This window comes from Natator depressus, chromosome 19 (genome assembly GCF_965152275.1).
Source record: "Natator depressus isolate rNatDep1 chromosome 19, rNatDep2.hap1, whole genome shotgun sequence".
Taxonomy (NCBI): domain Eukaryota; kingdom Metazoa; phylum Chordata; order Testudines; family Cheloniidae; genus Natator; species Natator depressus.
Window position 1 is genome coordinate 7,573,002 of NC_134252.1, and position 25,447 is coordinate 7,598,448.

The 25,447-nt window shown below is 45.1% G+C and overlaps 1 protein-coding gene and 3 non-coding genes across 5 annotated transcripts; all 4 read right to left on the reverse strand.

Moving 5' to 3' along the window:
- Nucleotides 1-3,816: 3,816 nt before the first annotated feature.
- On the reverse strand, nt 3,817-24,645 carry PABPC4 (poly(A) binding protein cytoplasmic 4). 2 transcript variants are annotated; one of them, XM_074934223.1, is made up of 15 exons: nt 23,254-24,645; nt 13,470-13,663; nt 12,470-12,585; nt 11,879-12,018; nt 11,512-11,606; nt 10,762-10,899; nt 9,998-10,093; nt 9,003-9,275; nt 8,611-8,698; nt 7,931-8,047; nt 6,798-6,925; nt 6,098-6,191; nt 5,342-5,472; nt 5,165-5,264; nt 3,817-4,155 (listed from the first exon to the last, which is right to left on the reverse strand). In XM_074934223.1, exons 1-14 carry the CDS (start codon nt 23,444-23,446, stop codon nt 5,178-5,180), a joined length of 1,890 nt encoding a protein of 629 aa, XP_074790324.1. In that variant the 5' UTR covers nt 23,447-24,645; the 3' UTR covers nt 3,817-4,155; nt 5,165-5,177. The 2 variants fall into 2 exon arrangements, with proteins under 2 accessions (XP_074790324.1, XP_074790325.1); XM_074934224.1 differs by lacking the exon at nt 9,998-10,093.
- Nucleotides 7,626-7,759, reverse strand: LOC141974770 (small nucleolar RNA SNORA55). The gene has a single exon (XR_012635812.1). It is a non-coding gene; the product is annotated as a small nucleolar RNA SNORA55 (small nucleolar RNA).
- Nucleotides 9,563-9,698, reverse strand: LOC141974771 (small nucleolar RNA SNORA55). The gene has a single exon (XR_012635813.1). It is a non-coding gene; the product is annotated as a small nucleolar RNA SNORA55 (small nucleolar RNA).
- Nucleotides 10,263-10,388, reverse strand: LOC141974772 (small nucleolar RNA SNORA55). Its single transcript, XR_012635814.1, has one exon. It is a non-coding gene; the product is annotated as a small nucleolar RNA SNORA55 (small nucleolar RNA).
- Nucleotides 24,646-25,447: the final 802 nt, after the last annotated feature.

Consider the following 25,447-nt stretch of genomic DNA (forward strand, 5'->3'; position numbering starts at 1 on the left):
GGGGCTGCCGCTCGGCCAGCTAGGGGTGTGTGTATGGGGGGGTCCAATTCAAAAATTGCCCCTAGACCCAGGAGCAAGAGGCACAAGGCTTCGTCAACAGCCGTGAGAGTGGCAAGGAGCGCCAGCTGTGCAGATTAACACAGGGGCGGCTTGATCGCAGGCTGAAGGGACCTACATGGGGGATACACTTGGCTCTTCCGTCTAGGAGAGGGAGGTAATAATAAGATCCAATAGCTGGAAGTTGTAGCTAAACAAAGTCAGAGTGGAAATAAGCAAATGTTATTAACGGAGTAATTAACCCTTGGAACAACATGCCAAGGGTTATGGTGGGTTTTCCCTGTTTTTCTAGAAGATCCATTCTAGGAATTATTGGGGAGGGGGGAGAAGAGTTCTGTAGTGGATCAGATGATCCCAGCAGTCCCTTCAGGCCTTAGAATCTGTGAATTAGTAACCCAGGAAGAATGGAGTTTTTCCTAAGGAAATTAAACCTACAACCTAGTGATTCAGGATGATCAACTGCCCTCCACAGAACAAATGTCTTAAAACTTATCCACTACAATGTGACTAGGTGGTCAAGATTATTGAAAAAAGAAAAGGAGGACTTGTGGCACCTTAGAGACTAACAAATTTATTTGAGCATAAGCTTTCGTGAGCTACAGCTCACTTCATCGGATGCATTCAGTGGAAAATACAGTGCGGAGATTTATATACATAGAGAACATGAAACAATGGGTGTTACCATACACACTGTAAGGAGAATGATCACTAAAGGCGAGCTATTACCAGCGGGGGTTGGGATTTTCTTTGCTGATCAGATTGACAGAGCCAGAAGAGTACACAGAAGTCACCTGCTACAGGCCCAAGAAAGAAAACAGAACACCACTAGCCATCACCTTCAGCTCCCAACTAAAACCTCTCCAATGCATCATCAAGGATCTACAACCTATCCTGAAGGACGACCCATCACTCTCACAGACCTTGGGAGACAGGCCAGTCCTTGCTTACAGACAGCCCCCCAGCCTGAAGCAAATACTCACCAGCAACCACATACCACACAACAGAACCACTAACCCAGGAACCTATCCTTGCAACAAAGCCCGTTGCCAACTGTGTCCACATATCTATTCAGGGGACACCATCATAGGGCCTAATCACATCAGCCACTCTATCAGAGGATCATTCACCTGTACATCTACCAATGTGATCTATGCCATCATGTGCCAGCAATGCCCCTCTGCCATGTCCATTGATCAAACTGGACAGTCTCTACGTAAAAGAATAAATGGACACAAATCAGACGTCAAGAATTATAACATTCAAAAACCAGTTGGAGAACACTTCACTCTCTTTGGTCACTCGATTACAGACCTAAAAGTGGCAATTCTTCAACAAAAAAACTTCAAAAACAGACTCCAACAAGAGACTGCTGAATTGGAATTAATTTGCAAACTGGATACAATTAACTTAGGCTTGAATAAAGACTGGGAGTGGATGGGTCATTACACAAAGTAAAACTATTTCCCCATGTTTATTTCCCCCACCCCCACCATTCCTCAGACATTCTTGTCAACTGCTGGAAATGGCCCACCTTGATTATCACTACAAAAGGTTCCCCCCTTTCCCCTCCCCACTCTCCTGCTGGTCATAGCTCACCTTAAGTGATCACTCTAGTTACAGTAAAAAGAAAAGGAGTACTTGTGGCACCTTAGAGACTAACCAATTTATTTGAGCATGAGCTTTCGTGAGCTACAGCTCACTTCATCTGATGAAGTGAGCTGTAGCTCACGAAAGCTCATGCTCAAATAAATTGGTTAGTCTCTAAGATGCCACAAGTCCTCCTTTTCTTTTTGCGAATACAGACTACCAGGCTGTTACTCTGAAATCTGGTTACAGTGTGTATGGTAACACCCATTGTTTCATGTTCTCTATGTATATAAATCTCCCCACTGTATTTTCCACTGAATGCATCCGATGAAGTGAGCTGTAGCTGACGAAAGCTTATGCTCAAATAAATTGGTTAGTCTCTAAGGTGCCACAAGTCCTCCTTTTCTTTTTGCGGATACAGACTAACATGGCTGCTACTCTGAAACCCAAGATTATTGAAGCAACCCCTGAGTTAGAGGTGTTTGTTTTTTCCAACCATCGTTATCAGCCAGTTGCTATTGCAAACCAGGATGGTGACAGTGCAGCTTCTGAGGAGTTTCTGTGGCTGCAGCTAGCATTACAGCCAGTAGTTCAGCAGTTTATGTACATGTGGTTTAGATATAGGAGTTAATGCAAACTGACTGAGGATAGAATGTAAATGGGGTTATAAGACTTACCCCACGGGAGCTCTGATCCTGAACGGCTGGGTGTCCAGTGATCACAGAACTTAAAGGTGCTTGCAAGAGCTGTTTGAGTCGGAGTCCAATGCCAGCTGCCTCTGCCTGTGTTTCGTAGGCCCCTGCCCTGACTCTCTGGGATGCTCAGTAAGGTACAGCTGCATTTTCAAATAATCCGTAAGTTACTGTGCTAAGTGTCATACCACCAGACTGCAAAGTAACCATTTTCCTGCTTTAAATTTATGAAATGTGGTACTGCAGCAGGGAAGCAGAAACGGAATTAGAGTGGTCAGCTAAGATAACAGGTCCAACATGTAGCCTTTAAGAGCTACCAGCCTTTTCAGGATCTTGTTACAATATATTGTTCAATCCCCCATACAAAGGAGTCCGTATCATTAGAATCAAAATTCTCTGCTTTGTGACTTGCCCTCAAGAGATGCAGGGCACTGCATTTCTGCACTTTCACTCTCCTAGCTTCTTCTACTCTTGGGTTTAGGTACTGAGTGTTATAGACCAGAATCCAGATTTCGGAGGGGGAGTCTTGTATATTTCAATACCTTGGCCTGCTCTCAAAAACAAGGCAAATTGGCAAAGTGGAAAATCGAGGTAGCATTTAAATCTAGAAACCAAGAGAGCACTTTATACTTTTCTAGCACCGTTCTTCCAAGGATCTAAAAATGCTTTGCAATTCTGTAGTAAGGTTTACCTCCCCTGTGAAGTAGGCATCATCCTCCTTTTGCAGAGAAACGGAAGTGTGCTTTCCAGCTTGGCGGTTTTCCTTTAGGTGAGATTCTCTTAAATCCTTTGATAGTACTAACCCTACCTTGTTGGGCTGTTCCTCTAAGTCATTTATATAATACCTTCCCCGCCAAAGAATGCCCCCAAACCACTGTAAAGCACACATCAAAACCACTGACATGCAGGGATCTCTAAGGTGCAGAATAGTTTTACTAGCACAGTACGACACTATACAATGGTTACAAGGAAGGGAAATAAAATATCCAGTTGAATATGCAGGAGGAACAGAGGGACACAGTATGTAGTCATCCAGCGTGAAGAATGGCCGGGTATTTTCCACTCTTGCAGAGTGCCCTGGGATTTTTATATGGAACGTAATCTGAACCCCTTCTCTATCCTTCATCTGAAAAATGTCTCAATACCATTTTAGAGGGCTGCATCCCAGCTATGAAATCAGCACCATTTCCAATACAATGGGCTTTCTTTAAAGGTCTGCCTTTCAAATACCAACCAGACCAAACACTGCACAGTTTGAAGTCAAAATGTCAAGTGGTATTTTAGCATGGCTGCTTGATAGCAGGGATTGTCATGTTGAGGTTGAGAGAGAGAGAGAATAGTGCCATTGAATCACAACTTTAAGTGTTTAAATCATGTGACAATTGCTTAACAGTTTACTTTTGACAAGCAAAAGAAATTCATGTGGTTTGGCACAATAGGCGGGAGAAAAGACTCATTTAATGAAAGGTTTTATTCCTTTATTGATAAACTCTTTCCAGACTTCGCAAACTGGATTGTTCAGTTAAAAACCAAACCCACAAAAAACTTTCAATCAGAAATCCTCAAAGTCCTGCTTAGAAAAGACAAAGATTAGCTCTGTCCTGGCCACAAAGGAAAAGCTTGCAAACTTAATCCTGGTCTTGGAAACCTAAAGTTTCATGGAATTGACTTTTGAAACAAGATTTTTAAAGATTAATTTACAAAATGCAGTATAGTTATGTGATATGTTGCATGGTGTTGAGATCTGCAGGTCAGCACAGGGTATCTACAAACATCTTGAGCGGATGTCTGTGAAGGAGCTATTTGGCTTCTTTGCATCCTGTGGGAGGGAAAAAAAGGTTAAGAAAATACTAAACTGTCTACAGGGAACATAGCTCAATCCAGCCCAGCGTGCCAATATCCAAAATTACCAACCCATTAAAAAGCCTAAGGGGCAAATTTACTATCTGATCTGCATATTACTACTACATTTGTCCTTTATAACGAATTGCCAGATTGGCTGTTGTCATTTTAAAGCGACAATGCCTCCCGAAAGAGATTTCCTATAAATCTTTAGTGCCAGAAGTGGTGATATATGAGGCAGTTATGACAGGATAAAGTGCCTTAATGGTCAGTGTCATAGCCGAGTTGGTCCCAGGATATGACACACACAAGGTAGGTGAGGTAATATCTTTTATTGGACCACAGTAATTCCAGACTAATCCACATTAGGGAATTTATGAGGGGAAGCTGCTATGGAAAGGCATGTGTAAATCTAGATGGAGTTTAAGCCACCCATCCACAGGGGCATTCAGAGAAACTAAACGCCTTACTTAGCAGCTAATTGACAAGAATCACTGGCAACCATGAATTAAAGACATAGTAGGTAATTTTAATTAAAGGTACTTGTCAACTTGGATAAACCTGGGCATTTAGGTGTGATATGTCTCCATTTTGCCCTGCCCAAAAATGACTGAAATGTCTTGTGGCTTTGCTCTTATTCTGATGAATTCTATTCTTTGACATGGGTTAATAATTTAATGGTCTTCACAAATCTCATTTTATCCTTCCCTGACACACTAGCTGCTGGAGATACTTCAGAACTTCTCTTTTAAAGATCCAGTCACATTTAATCTTCAAACAGGTTTCTTGAGTTCCTGAAGCTTCTATCCTCAGGAATTTCTGTATGCAAAACTGCACTGATCTGCAAGGAGTGGACTGAAATTCTGCTGCCATTGTGCTGGAGCCCTGACCCCACTTCTTGGCAGGCTGCACTCCCTACAAACAATATTCTAGTTACTCTGATACTGAAAGCTTCGGATTGAAGAGGAGAGCAGGTATGCACTCACCAGTCTTCCTGGTTTAAGAGGTAGCAGCAACCACGCCCACCTTCTGGGCAGCTTCTTTCTTGGCTTGGTGAGCCTGCAACACTGCAACAGCCTCCTCCACCTGGGGTACACAAATGATCAAATAAGATCCATTATCACTCTCCAGCCAAGCCTGCCAGGAAGGGCGTGGGAATTTACCTTTGACCGGAGGGATTCCGGAGACTCCAGCATGTGCAGCAGCTCTGAATTGTCAATCTCTAGTAGCATTCCTGTGATCTTCCCCGCAAGGCTGGGGTGCATAGCTTGGATCAGGGGGAATAAACGTTCTCCTAGGAAAGCAAAGGTCAAACAGATGGTCTTTGTAGAGTACTCTGAGGGGCTTTGCAGCAATTATGACAAAGCGGGAAGGTAAATCACCAGCGTTGAGCCAGAGCATTAACTTTCCATTTCTGTAGCACCTCATCTCAAAAACTTTACCAAGTATATGCACGCACACAGTACCACTGTGGGATGCTGCCAAACTCAGAGAGAAGGGCAGCCACCAGGTAGACAGCAGTGAAGGCTGTGGAAAATTTTGGACCAGAAATGCCAGAGGAACTTTAACGTCCATGTAGAGCAGACAAGACACTGGAAAGATCTCCATGTAAACAAACTGAATGCAGTTCAACAGGGCTGAGCCAATGCTACTGGAATTGGAAGCGGTGGTTCCAATGAAACGAACGTTACACCCCCTACACTTTTAACCATTATCTGTACACACGTTACAGAAGGGATTTAGGTACAAAAGCGTCCAGTTGCTCTCACAAAAGTGGCTGGAGTGTCCTTGTTTGTGAAAGACTGATGCTTTCCAACTCCCGTGAAGTGTCCTGAATTAGAATATGCTCACAAGGAATGTGTTTAGCTTCCTTATAGCCCTGGAGGCCTTTCTTCCTCAAGAACTATAGTGTCACTTACCCAGCATCTGTTTCTGCTCCTGGGGAGGGGCAGCAGCTAGCATGGAAGCAGTTAAAGGCTCCTGTCCCTGTACGTGTACTGCAGGCTGAGGTGCCTGTAAGAAGCAACAGGAGAATTCAGTAGTGACGTGTAGAAGAGGAGGGTTGGGTTTTTTGTTTAGAGTCAGCAAGAGAATACATAGGTCCTTCCCAAGGACACACAAGTCCATGGCAGAGCCTGTGCAGCTGGAAAGGCCTGTGGACAAGACTGGTTCAATGCAGGACTGACAGGGTGCACTTAGTTCACAGTCTGTTCAACAATGCAGAGATGTGCCTGGTGACCTCTGTAGAGGGGTCTAGCTGCATCTTCAAGGATCCCTCGACAAAGGCTGTACGCTACCCAGCCTGGCTAAGAGACAATGAGGTGCAGTTGAGGCCAGAGACAAAAGTTGGGGGCAAGGACCCAAGAGCATCCCTGGAAAAAAAGAACAAATAAAGGGCCTGCCAGGCTAAAGATGATTGGCTTGAGCTGTACAAGCAGAGCTGAGTACATGGCGGAGTACAGCCAGCTTCCCAAATTCTGCCATCTCTGTTATCAAAGTAATCTGGCCTTTCTAGAAAAAAAATCCACTTTACAGTCAAGTTTAGCTGTAAAAGCTGCTCCTGTAGCTACTACGGTCTAACTTTACCATTGCTAACTGCAAGACAGCCCCTCGTATTACCTGCAAAGGCTGTACTGCTGGGTGTGGGCTGCGGACAGTTGAGGCATATTTATAAGGGGGAACTGCTCTGGGAGCCGGGGCGGTTACAGGCGGACGAGGAGCTAAATTCTGAGCTGCAGTGGCGACGCCTGCAAAGGAAGAATAGGATACCAGATTATACACATGCACACAAGTGTGTGGCACACAAGTCTAAACCCCGCTGTGCTCCTAGCTTGATGCTAACAGCGTGGAATTTGTGAACAACCACAGCTAAGCACCACCACCTTCCAGCAGCAGAGTTCATTCAATGCAGAGCCAAACACCGGTGCAGAACCTGTCTTTTTCATTGACTAGGAGGCAGTGGTACCAAGCTAGAGCTCAGCCCTGGATCATGCTGGACCCAGCCCTGTTTTGCACAATGCATCCTCGTAATACATACACTTGGAACTAAAATTTTGTGAGGCGCTGCACTAACACAACAGAACCAGCAGCTGAGCAGGCTCCTTACCTGCCAAATTATTCTGAGCTGTGGAATATTCAGTTTGCCGTGTTAGACACAGGTGGGGAAGAGGTTAATTATCCTGCTGCGTGTGTTTCATCCTGCAGCTTCTAACCCGGGGCCCCAGTCAGAGATTAGTTCCTTTTGTACTACAGTGGAAGAGAGCCATCATCACCTCTCTAGAGTTATACCCCAGAAAGCACTGGGCCACCTTAGGAAGGGGCTTTTCTCCAGCACCCTAAACCAGTGATAGATGCTGCTTGTGACACATTTTCTACTTACATCCCCTCCAACAGAGTGAGCTGGACCTCTAACTCTGGAGAAACCTCCATAATCATACAGAGGGTAGTAAGTGTTGCAGAGTTGTAGAGACAAGTCCCAATTAAAGTGCAAAGCAACCTGTCTGGATTTCCTCCGCTGTGTTATAGCACCAACTGTCCCCAGACCGGCACTGCACCGCGAGGAATGGGAAAGATTGAGGTGCTCTCTTTATCCTAACTTATGCCACCCTAACGTAAAGCCCTAGTTCAACTGTGTGCTCCATGCTGCCTCTTGCCATCCACATCCGGCATCAGTCTTCAGAAACAGAAGAGACTCTGCAGCTCCTGCTTCTCCACTCAGACTTGGAGAAGAAAGTGAGAGCCGGACTGCTTACCAACTCTCTGGGCAGCAGGAAGGCCACGAGAGGCCTGAGCATTGCCAGTAGGCGCCAGATGGCGCAGTGCTGGGCGCGGTCCAGACTGACGCATGGCATTCGGCATTCCTTGGAATCCTGAGAGAGAAGGGCAATGAGAGGAAATTCTCAAAATACAAAATGATTAGCAATTCCCGGCCCACCAGCTGGGAGACGTGTGCACGCATGTCTTGAACGAGGGAGTCAAGGAAGGGGATTCAATGGAGAAGTCTTCGTTATTGCTGTCATCCTTGCCCACTTTGGAAAGAGAGGGGGAATTGTGGCTCTAGAAACCCCAGCAGGCTACACTTGTATGAACACACAGGAGACTACAGAGTATGCCCTGGTAAGACACATGGTAGTTCTCAGGGACTGGCATGGCAGAGCCCAGATTGACAACAGACGTAATCAGGCATGTGGATATTGCCTAGCAGGGATTTCTGTCATCAGCACAAGTGGGTGTCCCTCGCCACCTGGCAGCCCAGCTATGACCAAGAGTGACGTCTAGTCTGTTCTTTGCAGGGGAACAATTACACTTTTCTTCCAACGTCTAGTGGCACACAAGAGCATCAGACACAGGATCAACAGGTAGTGTGGAGGATAATCAGAGAGTAAGACAAACAGGTGTCTTAAAGCCACAGCTCCGTTTCCAGCACACTCACCTTGAGGTCTCCCCCCTTGCTGCCAGCGTGGATTAGGTCTCATCTGCGTCATCTGATTGGGTGCATAGTAAGTTGGTCTGCTCTGAGCCTGAAAGGAGGAGAAAAAAAAGACAATGAAGGAGCCATATCTAAGCCAGTGATGTAAAATGTTGTTTACAACTGGATTTGATACCGTGAGCTCAGTGCTCTGTGCCCCAGAGTCACATGACAATAGCAGGCAGCTGGGAAGCCGCAGAACGAATCCCATGGACTCGGTACCTAACATTAGGAGCTGCGGCCTGGCGAAAGGCACAGCAGAAAGACTCAATGGAGTCCTTGCAGCTGCAGTGTCAGAGATCCAAGCCAGGCGATGCTGGTAGTAAAGCCACACTGACTTACTCAGCTGGGCTTACCTGGGGCACAGCAGGCATGAAGTACCCCCCAGCAGCTGGCTGGAACTGGTTAATGATTGTGTTGGCAGGCAGGGCTCTCATTCCAGCAATACGCTGCATATATTGATTAGTGAGGTGGGCCTTTCGCTCCTCTTTCCTCTGTGCCAGCGCGACATACAATGGCTTGGAGCCCACGATACGGCCATTCATCTCAGTCACAGCTTTGGTAGCTTCTTCTGGAGAGGAAAAGCAGACGAAGCCAAACCCTTTGCTTCGTCCATCCTCCAGCATCACCTAAAACGAGGATTGACAGAGTGGCAGCATCGTGAAGGCAGGTCCGTGTCATGAGGGCTTGGCTAGAGTCATAGCAATCTATTCACAATTCAGGGGACTCAAGTACTCAGGGATCTTTCATGTGTATCACACAGGAAGGGACTGCTGTCTATAGGGAGTGGGTCAGCCAGTAATGCATCAATTATTGCTACTTTCAATGAAACCTCTGCTTCCTTCCTATTCCCTGCCAGTAAAGAGAAGCTGTATGTTTTACCCTAGTGAATCTCCACAACCTGCGGTCAGAGGAGGAATGTTGCAGAGTTGTAGAGACAAGCCCTCAATGAGGGAGGAAAACCACCTGTCTGGATTTACTCTGCTTTGCTGTTAGCACCGTGTGTCCCCAGGCCCACACTGTACTGCAAGGAATGGGAAAGATTCAGGTGCACCTTTTAAACTGCATGACTCAACACTGCATTCCTGGGCATCTCATATAGGTCAGGAGTCACTTGAAACACAAGCGAGTTTGCCATTTCCCACCTCCTCACCTCATTAGGAATGAAGCAAGTATTCAATACAATTCTCAAGTTAAAATACATTTTAGTCCCACTGAAATCCACATCTTGACTGGTCAAAATGTTTTCAGTGCTTAAGAGAACCACAGATCTAAGAATCACCCTCAGCCCCAGGCCCAGATTTTTAGATAACGGCCTTGAAATCTAAGAATCTATAAACCCTGACAATACCTTGGCACTTGTAATAGACCCAAAAGGCGAAAACTCCTTCCTCAGTTTTTCATCATCAATAGTGTCATCTAGGTTCTTAATGTACAGATTAACGCCCTAAAAGAGAGAATACTAATACATGAGGCTAACAATATGGAAGGCAGCCATACCAATGAAGAAATTGCATATTTAGGGAATATTGAGCAACCACATCGAGCTGCCAAACCCATTAAGCTGTGGAAATGATCCAAACCCAGAGCTCTCTCCCCTAATAACTATGGGCATGAAATGTTGCAGAGACAAGTCCCAGAGCAAATGGAAAGGAGCCTGTCTGGATTTCCTCTGCTTTGCTGTAGCATCATGTGTCCCCAGTCCTGTACTGCACTGCAAGGAGCAGGAAAGATTTAGATGCAAACTATAGCCTGACCTAGCTTTACCATAAACCACAACCACAGAAGGTGGCCTGATCTCTGCTACCTTTTGTCATCCATGTAAGGTGTCAGTCTTCATCATTACAAGGAGACTACATGCGTGAGACTTTATGTTGATAGTCCTTACAAAACCCAGACTTTATTCTCACATCCCACTAAAAATTTCAGTCTGTTGCCATAGCTCTGACCCTTGGAGTTCCCTCTGCCAATACTAGGCGATTGCCTTTACCTCTAGAGGTCAGTATTGCAAGATGACAATTGAATAAGCATAGGCATGTTCCCTTTAAGTCCACCAGCACACTTCTGCCTGAAGATGGGTCCCTGCATCCAGAACAGGCGCACACACACTCTTACCTGGTACCGGCTGATTCTCTCTTGTTTCAGCTGCTCAAACTTCCGTTTCAGCTCTGCCTGGCGCTCTACTTTCTTCTGTGCCCGGCCTACAAATACCATTTTTCCATTAATATCCTTTCCATTCATTTCTTCCACTGCCTGGACAGGGGTTCAAACAGAAAATTCCTGTCAAATAGTGAAACAAAGTGGCAGCTGCTCCTATTACTACCAGCTTGAGTGCCAACAATCCATCCCCCTCTCCTGTAACATTACATTTGTGTTGCATCTAAATAAAGGCCTGGTAAAATACAAACTGAAGTTGTCAGCAGGAACCATCCTCACACAGCTCACTCTAAATTCCGGACTCACAGCAGAGATATGTGAACTTACAGACAATTATTCAACCCTTGACTACAGGGCCAAATCTTGTAAGACCTACTCTGAGGGAAGAGCATTTCTGAGCATCATGCCAGCTCCAGACACCTCCCCAACTTCCCCGCACTTTGTCTCCTGGTGTAATGGTCCCTGATCAGATAAAATTCCTGCTATTGATCCAACAGGATACTGTGCAGATCTAGTAGTCTGGGGGGAATGTGGGCTTTAACCTTGAATATCCAACTTGGTGAAGTGCAGAAGCTGTTCAACCCAACTCTGGACACTTTCAGCTCTAAGCTTTTCTGAGGACCAGTGTTCTCCATCCCTACTCTAGATGATGGCTTCCCACGCTTATTTCCATATAAACACCTGACTAGAATGAAAGCAGTTTCGTACCTTGTTGGCATCTTCATGTTTTTCGAAGCTCACAAACCCAAAGCCTTTGGACTTTCCAGTGGGATCTGTCATCACCTTAACACTCAGTGTCTTGCCTGTTGCCAAGGGACAGAGTTAGCAGGGCATTAGCTACACTACATTTCCAGGAGAGCTTTTCAAAATCAAAACTAAAGCCGCATATAGCGCCCGGCCTTCTTTCATTCACTGTGTCCCAGCCTCTGCCTCCTGTCTGACAACTGCCCACTCTCTCGGGATTATCCTGCTTCTCTGCCCTCAGAGTAACTCAGACGTAGCACCATAGTTGGCAGCGTTCACGAGAATTACTATGGGGGTACAAGGTTTGCAGCTGCAGCAAGAGTGTATTTACCATATTTGCTGAAGAGCTCCTTTAGTCTCTCATCATCCATGTCATCCCCAAAATTTTTAATATAAACATTGGTGAACTCCTTTGCTTTGGCTCCCAGCTCAGCCTCCCGCTCCTTACGTGACTTGAATCTCCCAACAAATCTGAAAAGAAAAAGCGAGAGTCTTTGTGAGAAAAACTCATTTTCAAGGGTGGATGTGTGATTTGCAGTGGGCTAAAAATGAGTGTCTGCTAGGAGCTGGGGGAAGATGTAGCAGGCCAGAGATCAAGCAGAAGAATCAACTGTCCTGTGGTGGAGAGGCGGCAGGCCAAAGGTGCCCACCCAGCTCTGCAGTGGCGAGTGTAGGGCAAGGATACCCACCCAGCCCATTAGTGGAGAGGTAGCAGGTCAAGGCTTGGCCAGGGAGATCCACCAGCCCTGTAATGGAGAGGTAACAGGCCATGGCTTGGGCAGGGAAACTCACCAGCCCTGTAGTGGAGAGGTAGCAGGCCAAGGCTTGGGCCAGGAGAACCAGTAGCCTTGTGTGTCCCCTGTTAATACCGAGATGCATCATGGTTCATGCGATCGTTGCTGCTTCTGGCTGTGACACTCACACTTTGCGGTCGTTTAGCAGCATGCCATTCATCTTCTCGATGGCTCTGTCTGCAGCATCCTGGGTCTCAAAGTGCACAAATGCGTAGCCCTTAGAGCCATTCTCATCACACACCACCTACAAGTGATGGAACAGATCAGATCATCAGCTCTGCATTAAGACAGACAATATTAGTTACAGGATAACAGCAGAGACGTCCTCTGTTTCCCTTGATTTACACAGAAGGTATGAATAAGAAAATGGGGTCCTGGTTCTTGACTAGGGCTCCTTGGCACGATACAAATAAATAACGAAGACTAAATACTGAAGAGAAGCATGGTCCTATGGATAGGAAGTTAGGCTAGGAGTCAAGAGACTTGGGTTCTGGTCCACAATGTGCCACTTAGCTGTTATGTGACTTTGAGCAAGGGTACTTCATCTTCCTTCCTCAGCTTTTTGTTCTGTGAAGGAAGGCTGATACGTATTCCCTCTTGTGAAGCATTCATATCTGTGAATGAAGTGCTCTCCACAAGGATAACCCTGACCTAGTATTGCTGATGTACTACATACAAAAGCCAGAATCCCAGATTTAAATCATATGCCAGCTACAACCCAAACATTAACCCACCCTTTCATAGCCTGAAACTTGTGCTTTTCCTAGTATCTTCAACTGCAGAGAACAGAAGCTTTTCCATTTGTTGTGTTTGCACAAGTGGCATGTCAACAAGGGAAAACAAGTCATGCCAAGGGACAGAGTTGGCAAGGCATTTTAAGAAGAGGCTTTCAAAGCTGCACACAGCTTTGTGCCTTGACGATCAAGATCAAATCTAACTTTAATGATCCTCCCTCTTCTGCTCAGTGATGTCCTTTTCTGTTCTGCTTTTGGAGATTCCCTTGCCCAAGCATGGTGGACATCCCCGCTTTCCATCCCTTGTTGTGTGTGTTTAGTTGGGTCAAGTAAGTGCGATGGAAGGTGGATTCTGAGACAAAGATGGGTGTTCAGGGAAGGTACCAAGTCTCACCTTGCAGGACAAGATATTCCCAAATGCTGAGAATGTGTCATAAAGTGCCTTGTTGTCTATGGATTTGTCCAGATTCTTGATGAAGACATTCCCAACCCCTGACTTCCTCAGAGAGGGGTCCCGCTGAGACCACATAATGCGGATGGGTTTGCCTTTGATCACATCAAAGTTCATGGTGTCTAGAGCACGCTCAGCTGTGAAGAGAGGAAAGTCAGGAAGAACAAGCTTCTGCAGCATGACAAAGGAGAAAGGTCGCTGCTGCATTGGTACTACAACTTTCTTTGGATCACTTTCAGTTTATGTCGTCTCCTTCTGAACACTTAAGGGACAAGGCCTAGGTGATATCCTTTGGCCAGTAATTCCCTTAGCTAACTGACCTTTATTGTAAGATTAGACATTTAAAAATTAAAAAAAAAAAAAGACTCCATTGCCTATTTTAAATTGACGTCTTTGCAGGTAGGTCATTAGACATGTTTACAAGACTACATTACAAGGGGTTTAGTATAGATTATTTTTCACAAGAGTGATAGTATGGTTTAGCAATCAGAAGACAGGACTGGGAATCAAGACACCTTGGCCTTGTCTCACCTAGGAAAAACAAAATTCTTTTTTCAATCAAGTTTGAGCTAACTTGGTTGAAAATAAAGGCCTGTTTTCCTAGTCTAGACATGGCCACTGTTCTACCACTAACTCACTGAATAATTGTGAGCCTTAGCATCCCTCTACGCAAAATGCAGGTATTTACCCACTTCTGTAAAGTGCTTTGATATCTGGGGTGAAACATGTCATGAATACAAGGAGGGGTGAGGACGTAGTGAATCAGGAAGGTCTTTTTCTTCTACATGGAAACAGATGGGAGAAGTTGTTTTCCTGGGGGAGAGGAAAGGCATGGTGGTAGGGACCAAGTGGACAGACAGGATGATGCATCTTTAATATTTATACATATTCAGTAGGGCTGTTGATTAATCACAGTTAACTCACGATTAACTCAAAAAAATGAATTGCGATTAATCAGTTTTAATTACACTGTTAAACAACAGAACACCAATTGAAATGTATTAAATATTTTTGGATCTTTTTCTACATTTACAAATATATTGATTTCAGTTACAACACAGAATACAAAGTGTACACTGCTCACTTTATATTATTATTTTTGATTACAAATATTTGCTCTGTAAAAATGATAAACAAGAAAAAATAGCATTTTTCAATTCACCTCATACAAGTACTGTAGTGCAACCTCTTTATCGTGAAAATGCAACTTACAAATGTAGATTTTTTTTGGTTACATAACTGCACTCAAAACCAAAACAATGCAAACTTTAGTGCCTACATGTCCACTAAGTCCTACTTCTTGTTCAGCCAACTGATAAGACAAACAAGTTTGTTTACATTTATGCGAGATAATGCTGCCCACATCTTATTTACAATATCACCAGAAAGTGAAAACAGGCATTCGCATGGTATTTACGTTCCAGATATGCTAAACATTTGTATGCCCCTTCATGCTTCAGCCACCATTCCAGAGGACATGCTTCCATGCTGATGACGCTTGTTAGAAAAATAATGCATTAATTAAATTTGTGACTGAACTCCTTGGGGGAGAACTGTATGTCTCCAGCTCTGTTTCACCCGAATTCTGCTATATATTTCATGTTATAGTAGTCTTGGATGATGACTCAGTGCATGTTGTTCACTTTAAGAACACTTTCACTGCAGATTTGACAGAAAGCAAAGAGGGTATCAATGTGAGATTTCTAAAGATAGCTACAGCACTGGAGCCAAGGTTTAAGAATCTGAAGTGCCTTCCAAAATCTGAGAGGGTCAAGGTGTGGAGCATCCTTTCAGAAGTCTTAAAAGAGCAACACTCCGATGCGGAAACTACAGAACCCGAACCACCAAAAAAGAAAATCAGCCTTCTGCCGGTGGCATCTGACTCAGATTATTAAAATGAACATGTGTCGGTCTGCACGGCTTTGGATTGTTATGGAGCAGAACCTGTCATCAGCATGGATGCATGTCCCCTGGAATGGTGGATGAAGGGACATATGAATCTTTAGCTCATCTGGCATGTAAAGTATCTTGCAACTCTGGCTGCAACAGTGCTTTGCAAATGCCTGTTCTCACTTTCAGGTGACATTGTGAACAAGAAGCCGGCAGCATTATCTCCTGCAAATGTAAACAAACTTGTTTGTCTGAGCGATTGGCTGAACAAGAAATAGGACTGAGTAGATTCATAGGCTCTAAAGTTTTACATTGTTTTATTTTTGAATGCAGTTATTTTGAACATAATTCTACATTTGTAAGTTCTACTTTCATGATAAAGAGATTGCACTACAGTACTTGTGTTAGGTGAATTGAAAAATACTATTTCTTTTGTTTTTTACAGTGCAAATACTTGTAATAAAAAATAAACATACAGTGCATACTTTGTGTTTTGTTGTAATTGAAATCAATATATTTGAAAATGTAGAAAACATCTAAAATATTTAAATAAATGGCATTCCATTATTAACAGTCTGATTAATCGCACAATTAATTTTTTTAATCGCTTGACAGCCCTAATATTCAATACTCTGCACAAAACCCTCCTGATGCCTTGTAAGGCCTAGCTTACACTCGAAATGATTTGCCAGTATAGCTATACCAGTAAAGCCTTCTGGTGGAGGCACAGCATTAAGAGTGCTTCTGCCGGCGTGGCTTATACCAGCTCTCCCAAAGAAATAAACCCTACCACAAAAGCACTTTGCCAGTATAACAGCCTACACTAGGACTTCTGCCAACTTAAAAATGTTGTAAAAAAATCATACCCCTAACCAACATTGCTATACCAGTGTAGCTGCAGTTATACCGGCAAAAAAGTCCTTTTGCTAGCATCGTTTATTCTGTTTGGGGAACTAGTTTAAGCTTTACCAGAAAGAGAATTCCTTTGCCAGTTGAAGCTGTATTTTCACAAGGGGATTTCCTGGTATGCTTCTACCAGTATATCTATGCTGGCAAACCCTGCTATGGGTAAACGAGGCCTAAGAGAAGAGGGATTCTTCTTCTTGTTGGTGCAGGGACAGGGAGAGGTACATAAACATGTGTAATATGCTGGGAAGGAAGTTTGAGACGCCCACGTAGCCTATGGGGCAAAAATGGTGCTTTAGCAACCCACTCTAAAGATCGCATCAGAGAGGGATAAGAAAAATCAGAAATAAATCTGCATACTGTAAACCGAGAAGCGTATCCATCTAAATTCTAAAACCTCAGCAGTGTAGATTGATTTTTAACCCACTGTAACCCCCCTACGAGATTCTATTTCTGTTATCCACTGGTGTATTAAAAGGACCATTACATATGCACATCAGGATCTTGTTCATAAAATTAAGATGCTCAGGACACACTTCTATGCCAGAAAATACTCCCACAGTATGTAGGGGAAGAGAAAGAGGACACTAATTCCCAGTATGAGGCAGGGGGAAAAAAGACGATGGACCTGCATTAAATCAAAGAATACTCATGAGATAAGACACCTACTTTCCCAGGTTTGTTTGGCTTCCTCTCAGCCCACCTTCACCCACATTCTAGAGTAAAAAACTCTGAACTGGATTTGAGGTTCCATGTTTTTTTCTGATGGATGATTTTCCATAGTTAGATTCAGGGCCTCAAAGAAGTGAAAATTGTTGGCTAGACCGTAGCAGCAGCAAATTCAAAAGAAATGTGATTTTGATTGTCTGCTGGCTACCCATGCCGCTTACTGATCTCTAGCTGCAGATGAAGGAGGATCTAGAGAATCCAACATTTTCTATACAACAAACTATCTCGTGGATTATCTTCTTGTCTGCATGGAGCTCAACCACCACAAAATTTGCAATAAAAGTGACCAAGACCCCCTTGAAATATTAGTCTGTTTGAACTCCTATTTGTAGAAATGTTTCTTAAATGGGAAGTTTCCATCTGCTCAGAAATGGCTTTTCTATTTGCATGATGTCACAGGCTCCCATTCTCCTCACACAGCTGAAACTCCCCTCTCACTTGTTCCTGAACTATGCACTTGCAAAGGAAAGGGAACATGTAAAATTGTATAAGAGAGAAAAATATCTTTGCCGTAGGGGCTCGGCTAACTTTGTTTAGTCAAAAGGGTTAAATTGAACCAACTGGCATCCTCAACTTATTCCTCAACTGCTACAGTCTGAATCAATGCCATTCTTTCAGCAATGTGCAGTTTACCACAGTCCATTTCCAGTAGGCACTTCAAAAGGCAACTCAGTCCAGCTTGTTGAATTTGCCAGCATTTATTTATAGCAGGGAGAGGTCCTCCAGAGGCATGTGTTGGCAAGGACACAAACTAATAGTATATGCCATTTGTAGTTGAAACAGGGTTTTTGTTGAAAGGTGACAAGCAGTTTGAAGCAAAGGCCTGCAATCAGAATGAATTCTGAAACTCTACGGCAATTATTGAGCCACAGACTAGTTAGGACCCTACTTGCATTATTTCAGCTCTTCTACTGTTAGTAGCTAGGAGCAGAACTTATTGTGCTGCTGTCTCTGTTAATAGATTAGGCCACAGTATCGCTGTCTGCGGCTTGAAGTCGGCTTAAAGACCCACTGTAAGCATTACAGTGAGGGTCCAAAATAGATTCTCCCGGTGCTTTAGGGAAGTTTACATCTCCATCCGTGGATATGACAAGGCACAATCACACCATTTTAGTGAATGGGCATGAGTGGCTTGAATTTGCCAAAAACCCTACCTCTGATTCATTTCCCTGATCTAGAAAAACACTTCCACATTTACTTCTATTTAGGCCAAAGCTTCAGCCATTTCAATCCCTGTGTCTGTTTCTCTCCTACTGATTCCTGGCATCCTTCCAGCAGAATCAGCTGCAGCTGACATAGTGCTGCAGTACACACTCCCTTTTCTAACTGCTTAACCCACCACTCTTTTCTGTTTCATGCCTGTTCCTAGTGAAAACGACTGAGACACTCCCTGCCGGAGACTTCACAATAATGCCCCCTTCCCCCCTCTCTGCTCAAGTACTGAAACAATGCTGGAGTTAGCCACCGTAGTGAAGGCCCATAAAGGCAGGTAACTACAATGCAAAGTTTCAGCCATCAGAAAGCCAGTACTAGAGTTTTACTCTGTAAGGATAGCTGCCCCAGGGACCTTTTGTCCCTGTTTATTACCACTATGTCTTAAAAAAAAAAAAGAGCCAGAGTTTATCCACTCTGATTTATTTACCATTGGTGAGTTTAAGACTGGTTAGGCTCATTCTCTCTGCTTTTCTGTATGTTCCTTGATCACAGCTCATATGTTAAACTCTGGAAAGTCAATGAATTGATTCTTCATTTAATGTCCTTGAAGAAAGATTTCATATACAGTTTGAGTCATCCTAATGGGGGAGGCTTGCAAAAGAATTTCTTTGTAGACAAAATGTTGGGTATTGTCAGGGACACTGAAGGAGAAGGAATAATTGGACATGAATAATTCATGGGGCCCATGACAAGTGGTGGTGGGGCTCAGTTAGAGAAGGACACTGACTGAGGTAAGAAGTCCTTTGCATACAAACTTCCCCAGGCTTTCTTAGCCCCTGGTCTACACTACAAAGTTAGGCTATGTCTACGCTGGCAATTGAATGACAAAACTTTTGTCTTTCAGAGATAAACCCCCACCCCCTGAAAGACAAAAGTTTTGCCACGACAAGTGCCAGTGTCAACAGTGCATTGTTGGCAGGAGCTCTCCTGCCGACAACACAAACGTCGCTCGTGGGGGGGGTGGAAGTTTCTTGTCAGCAGGAGAGCCGACAAACAGCGGCTACACTGCACGACTTTTAGCAGCACGGCTATATCGACACAGCCATGTCGCTAAAAGCTGCCTAGTGTAGATATAGCCTTATATTGATATTACTGTGTTGCTCAGAGGTGTGGAAATCCACACCCCTGAGTGACACAATTATACCGACCTAATTCCCAGCGTAGACAGTCTGTCAGGGAGGTGGAGTACCTACATTCTTATTAGAGAGACAAAGTAGGTGAGGTAATAGCTTTTATTGCACCAACTTGCAATAAAATATATTACCTCACCCACCTTGTCTCCCTAATATCCTGGGACCTTTTGCAAGCCGATCACATTGTACAGTTCTGGAAAAGCCTCCCTTCAGAGATTTCTGGAAATACACTCACTGTCTCAGCAATAAGAACCAAAAGTCAACGGACTGGTCACACTGCATTCCATCTGTTGACTTTTCGTTAAGATTCTTTGGGGGGATGATTTCTCTTCCCATAGGCTTCTGTAACAACTTAGCTATACACACAAGTCCATATGAAAGTTTGTCTGTTGAATTATTAATGCGTTTTTAAAACAAACAAAAAATGCCCCTGGCCATGCCAGACTGTGAAAGCTGAACTATAGCTAATCACACATGACACATTCAATTCCTCTTCTAATTATGAAGCTGAAAGAATTTTCTTCAGTGTTTTAGTCAGAAAAAGAACCAAGTGAAAGGCCATGGTTATCAACCTAACCACCAGCCAGAATACTGGAGCATTCTCTTGGTCAGTCTATCTACCACAGTACAATATGCTCAGGATTCGACAGTCACCCATTACTATGCCATAGAGATGTGTAATCTAAGGAAGTATTACTCTTTCCCCAAGAACAACCCTTCTCCAACAGGCAGATCTTTGATGTTGCCCAGCCAACACAGTGCCCACCCAGAAGATCACTATTCCACTGCCTGGTACCATGTAACTAGCGAACAAAAAAGTCTGTAAAAAAGCAGAAGGTCTGCACTTGAGATGCAAGTGTCCTGGGTATAGGAAGCATGGGCTAGTGATTACCACACAGGAGTGAGTGAGTTCTGACTCAGATTCCTTGTTCTGATAAAGACTTGCCACATGACCTTGGGCAAGTCAACTTCTGAGCCATAGCTTCTCAACCTGCAAAATGAGAATACTTTCCTCACAGAGAGGTAGAGGCATGATTGATCTGTATCTGTAAAGCACTTTGATCCTTGAATGGAAGGTGCTGTGGACTATTATAGATTCTTTCCTCAATTATTTGTTACTATTTCATATGCATTGAAAAAACATCTGCAAGTACTTTGAATACAACTTCTAAACAAGCAGTCTGTTCTCCCTATAACTCTGGTGAAATACTTTTACCTTGTGCTAAAATGCTACTTTGGAACATCTTACAATAATATTCAAACCATAACAGAGATCGTTTACAGCAACAAAGTGGCAAACTGCAGTACTACGTGAGCATCTTTCCTTCTCTGTGCTGATACCAATTTGTCCTTTCATGCAGTGTGAGGTGGGTGCCATCTTTAAAGGGGAAAACAAGAACTTTTTTTCTGCTCTTCCATGACAAGTCTTGGTTACAAAGAGATCGTGATGTGCCACCAATGGCCTTGTCTTTCCAAAGTGTGTGACAATATTCTGTTTCATGGAGTAGCTGTCTTTTGCTCATGCAGCCAAACAGCATGTGTAGCGGGGATCACCAAGTAGCAGAAATTTAAAGCTCTTCAGAAGAGATCCTTTTCATGAAACAATGGGAATTTGGGGGTTTCTCCTTCCAATACATTTCTCAGTGACTAGGCTTCCCATGTTTTAGTCATTTGGCCTCCTTAACCTAGAAGTAACTAGACACCTTCTACTGTGCCAGAGTATTACTTCACCAGAGACTTTCTAGAATGCCTGCTGCCTAACTGGGAGCCAAGTATGAAGCAACCCCACCCTCAAATACCTGCCTATTTATTGCAGTGAAAAGTGATCTTGAAGTATATTGGAAAGCCACCTGTCTTCTACTTTTTATGCATGACAGGGCATTTTTTTTTTTAATAGATCAAGGAGAACGCATAACTAATCACTCATATACGCTCTAAAAAAGCAACACTTTGCCCCTTATAGTTTCATGTCTACTTTCATAGTACTCAAGGGCCCCTTTAAAATTGTCCTCTGCTCTACCCCCTTCTCAGCTTTAGGAAAGCTAAAGTGAGAAAAAGTTTACATAGCTACATTTTCCTGCATCTCTTCCTTTCTTCTAATGAATACTCAGACTATGTCTCTGTTCATCAAATCTGACTCTCACTTGGCCTTGTTTCCACTGCCCGCTTTTCCCCCAACCCTGAGAGGGGAGATAACACCTACCTCTCCCAGCTTATGAGGATCAGTTAATGTTTACAAGGTGCTGTGAACACAAAAATGTTCTATAAGTGGTAATAACACACGAAGTTACAGGACTAAGAAGAGAACCATGTGTACAACCTCAGCCTCTCTCAGATCCATCCCTTCTTGCTGTTACGTCAAACCACATCGAACATTGCTTGGCCTGTGTATAAAGCAACTTCAAAGGCTCCATGTATGAAAAAAATCACTGGGCTATGAGGCAGCTTTTTAGTAACACATCAATAGGTAGCAGCAGAAGAGCCATTTAAAGCAATCAGCACCACTGGGGAAGAAGGGGAAGATGCTACCCTGGGGTCTCATGTATCAGGAGACAGCATGAAAACCCAGGGCAGCATAAAATCAGGGCCTCACTATTCTAGACAAGAATTCAGCCCAATAGGCTCTGCTTCTCAATAGGTTTAGAGGAATATATCAGTTATGTAGTAACTATTCTATTTATTACAGATTAGAAAGCTCATGATTCAAGGACCATGTATTCCTTAGTGTACCAACAAGACTGTATTCTTAAACCTGAATCTAAGGATACAGTAGAGTTCACATGTAGCTGAAGTTTGTGCAGTTGCAAATTAATTCTGGATGAAAGTTAAAAGTTCACCACCCTAGAGGCTTACATCATGTAAAGATGCTGCTAAGCCACAGCACCAGACCACACTTAGCCCTCAAGTGTCTGTAATGCAAGACTGTGGGAACTAGGGCAGAAAATGCTGACCCAGCTTTTTCTCTGGGTATGGACATACTAAACATTGACCTCCTCTGCCCCATCCTTCTCAAAGCTCTGGCTGCTGTGGGCCGAGGATATCTCCTTGAACAGAGCCTAAGCCAGGCAAGGCACCATCAGCACGTCATGTGAGCTGGGCGTGTATTCCTTTTTAAAAGGGTAGAAAAGGCATCAGTAAATGCTGCATTTCAACTTCACAACCAATAGCAAACTAGATCAAACAGACAGTTTACCCACGGTACGTCTATACTGCATTTTAAAACCGTGACAGCGTCTTAGAGATGGGGAAGGGGGTGGGCTTCAGGGCCTGAGCCCAAACATCTACACTGCTGTTTATAGTGCTGTTGCAAGAGCCCCAGTCTGAGGATCCAGTCTCTGAGTCTCGCTGCCATGGGTTTTACAACTCAGTGTAGATATACCCCCAGACACTACAATCCTCAGCTCACTGCACCGCCCAAGTCTCACTTAGAGGGTGGGAGTGGGAAGACTCCTTTACAGTCATTCAGACTGAAGGTCCGACTAGCCTTCAGCTTCCTTCAAGGTGACTGACTGGATAAAGACCCAGGCACACAGCTTAATGCAGGACAATTCAGGGAGGGAAGCTGAGGAAGATTTCATTCTCAAATGAGTCAGAAAAAGCGAGTCCATAGAAGCTGATTTTTGGCAAACAGAAATACTACCTAACTGCTTCCCAGAGGTGTTGTGAAGATTAGTTAATGATTGCAAAAGACTCTGAAGATGTGAAGTGGTTAATATCATTCCAACTTCATAGGAGTAGCAAAGTGGCCATGAAGTTGCTTACCCCTGCCATTGTAATTCACAGCTAGGTGATTGTATGGAGACTTATACAAACAGCAAAACAGTTCAGAGAAAAGGCATTTATGTCCAACTTACCATCAGCTGGCTGCTGGAAGTTGACATAGGCATATCCCAGGGAGCGACGGGTGATCATATCCCTGCAGACTCGGATGGAGAGTACAGGCCCAGCAGGGCTGAACTTCTCATATAACATGGCCTCGGTGACATCAGGGTGCAGGTCGCCCACATACAATGACGCCATCGGGTAGCTACTAGCAGCCGTATTCATCTTCCACCCAGCACGCACTCCCACCAGAAACTAATTTGGTTTTTTAAGTTTTTTTTTTTTTAAACAAACAAAAGTTTTAGAAACTAAAACAGGGTATTTACAATTATATATTTTTTTAAAAAATCACTAATTTTGGACTAACGGAAGCTGAAGTGGGAACAAGGGGTGGGGGGGGTCCCACTCAGGGCAGGAGAAAAGACTAAAAGAGTCGCAGAAGAAAGTAGAGGCCAATGGGAAGTCCGAATAAGATCAGAGTGCTCTGGGGATTGGAAAGTCAGAGCAGCAGACTGGGGGTTCAGTGCAAGAGAAGGTTGTGGGGATTTGGGGGGGTGGAGACAGAACTGTGTGGAAGAGGTGTGTTTGATGATCTCAGGCCCTGAGAGAGGAAGAGGGGAAGCAGCAGGATAGAGAAAAGGCCTGGAAATAGGCACACACAAAAATTAAGACTTCCACAAGCAAGGAGTCCAAACCCCACCACCCACCCAACAACCAAATCCACACTGTAGAGTTTTTCCACCTTGCCTTAGTTTCCAAAAGCAAAATGTGCCAATTAAAAAAAAAATATTTCTCTTTTTTTAAATATATTATTATTTCTTCTTCCAAATCCTTCAGACCCAAAGTCTGAGGCCACTGTTTTGTTTTATTTTCTGAGATAAAAAACTTGGACAAAAATAAAATAAACTTTGCAATATATAGTGATAGGGGTTTTTCCCCCCCTCCTTTTCTTTAAAAGGAAAAAGATATGTCCTTATTTTTATATAAAATATACCCCGGTTCCTCAGACTAGAACACGAAACACTGGTTTGGAGGAGCCAGGCAGGGCGGCACGGGCAGTTCCTTTCCCGAGGGGAGGACAGGCGGTGCGATGGAGGGCACAGACAGACAGACAGACACTGGGGGGGTGAGAGGGCAGAGACCCACGTGGAGCGAAGAGGGCGCGGACGGACAGACAGCCAGCCGAGGGTGGGGACCCGCGGGCCAGAGGAGGGGAAGGGTCCGGGGGCCGAGAAAAAACACCGAGGGGCCGAAGGGCCAGACAGCCGGACCCGGGTCTGGGAGACGAACACAGCCGATAGACGGGTGGGAGAGAAACGTGCGACCCGGACAGACCGACCGACCCACGGACCGGGGCCGGAGGGAACCGGACAGACCCACGGACCGGGGGCGACGGACACAGGGACCGGAAGGGGGGGAGGGAGCCGGACGGACCCACGGACTGAGTGGGGGGCTAAGGGGCCAGACGGACGGACCCACGGACCGGAGGGGGGGGCCGGACAGACACACGGACCGGGGGGCGAAGGGGCCGGACAGACCCACGGACTGGAGAGTGGAGGGGGAGCCGGACGGACACACGGACGGGGGGGGGAGGGGGGCGAAGGGGCCTGGGGGACCCACGGACGGGACCGACACGCGGACCGGGGGGCGCCGCTCTCGCCCCGGCGCTGGCTCGTTTTTTTTTTTTCCTCGGGTTTTTGCGATTTTTTTGGGGTTTTTTTGGTTTTTCTGCGGGGCGGCGGGAGCGCGGCTGGGCCCGACACCGACTCACGCGCGGCGGCCAGGCGAGCAGAGAGGCGGCCCGGGGCCCGGGGAGCCCCCTTTATAGCCCGCTCCCCGGGGTGAAAGGGCCGCCGTGCCGCGGAGAGGACACGGGCCGGCGGGGAGCGACCCGCCGCCGCCCCGCAGGGCTGGGCCGCCCGCTGCAGCGACCCCTGCCGGAGCAGGAGCGGCTCCCCGCCGCCCGCGATCCCGCCCGGCCCCTGCCCCCGCGGGCGCCGCCACAAGGAGTCCACACGGCAACCTCCCCCCAGTCTGGGCAGGCCCCCCAAATCATGAGCTCCCCCCTCCAGTAATCTGGGGGTAACCTCACCCCCCACATCTGGGCAGCACCCCCAAATCATGAGCCCCCCCTCCAGTAATCTGGGGGTAACCTCACCCCCCACATCTGGGCAGCACCCCCAAATCATGAGCCCCCCCTCCAGTAATCTGGGGGTAACCTCACAC

Excerpts from the sequence above, each read along its gene's own strand:
- PABPC4 (XM_074934223.1), bottom strand. The coding sequence starts at position 23,446 with ATGAATACGGCTGCTAGTAGCTACCCGATGGCGTCATTGTATGTGGGC. Across the intron at positions 12,586-13,469 it reads GGAATATCTTGTCCTGCAAG|GTGGTGTGTGATGAGAATGG; the intron begins GTGAGACTTGGT and ends CATCACTTGTAG. Across the intron at positions 12,019-12,469 it reads CTGCTAAACGACCGCAAAGT|ATTTGTTGGGAGATTCAAGT; the intron begins GTGAGTGTCACA and ends TTTTCTTTTCAG.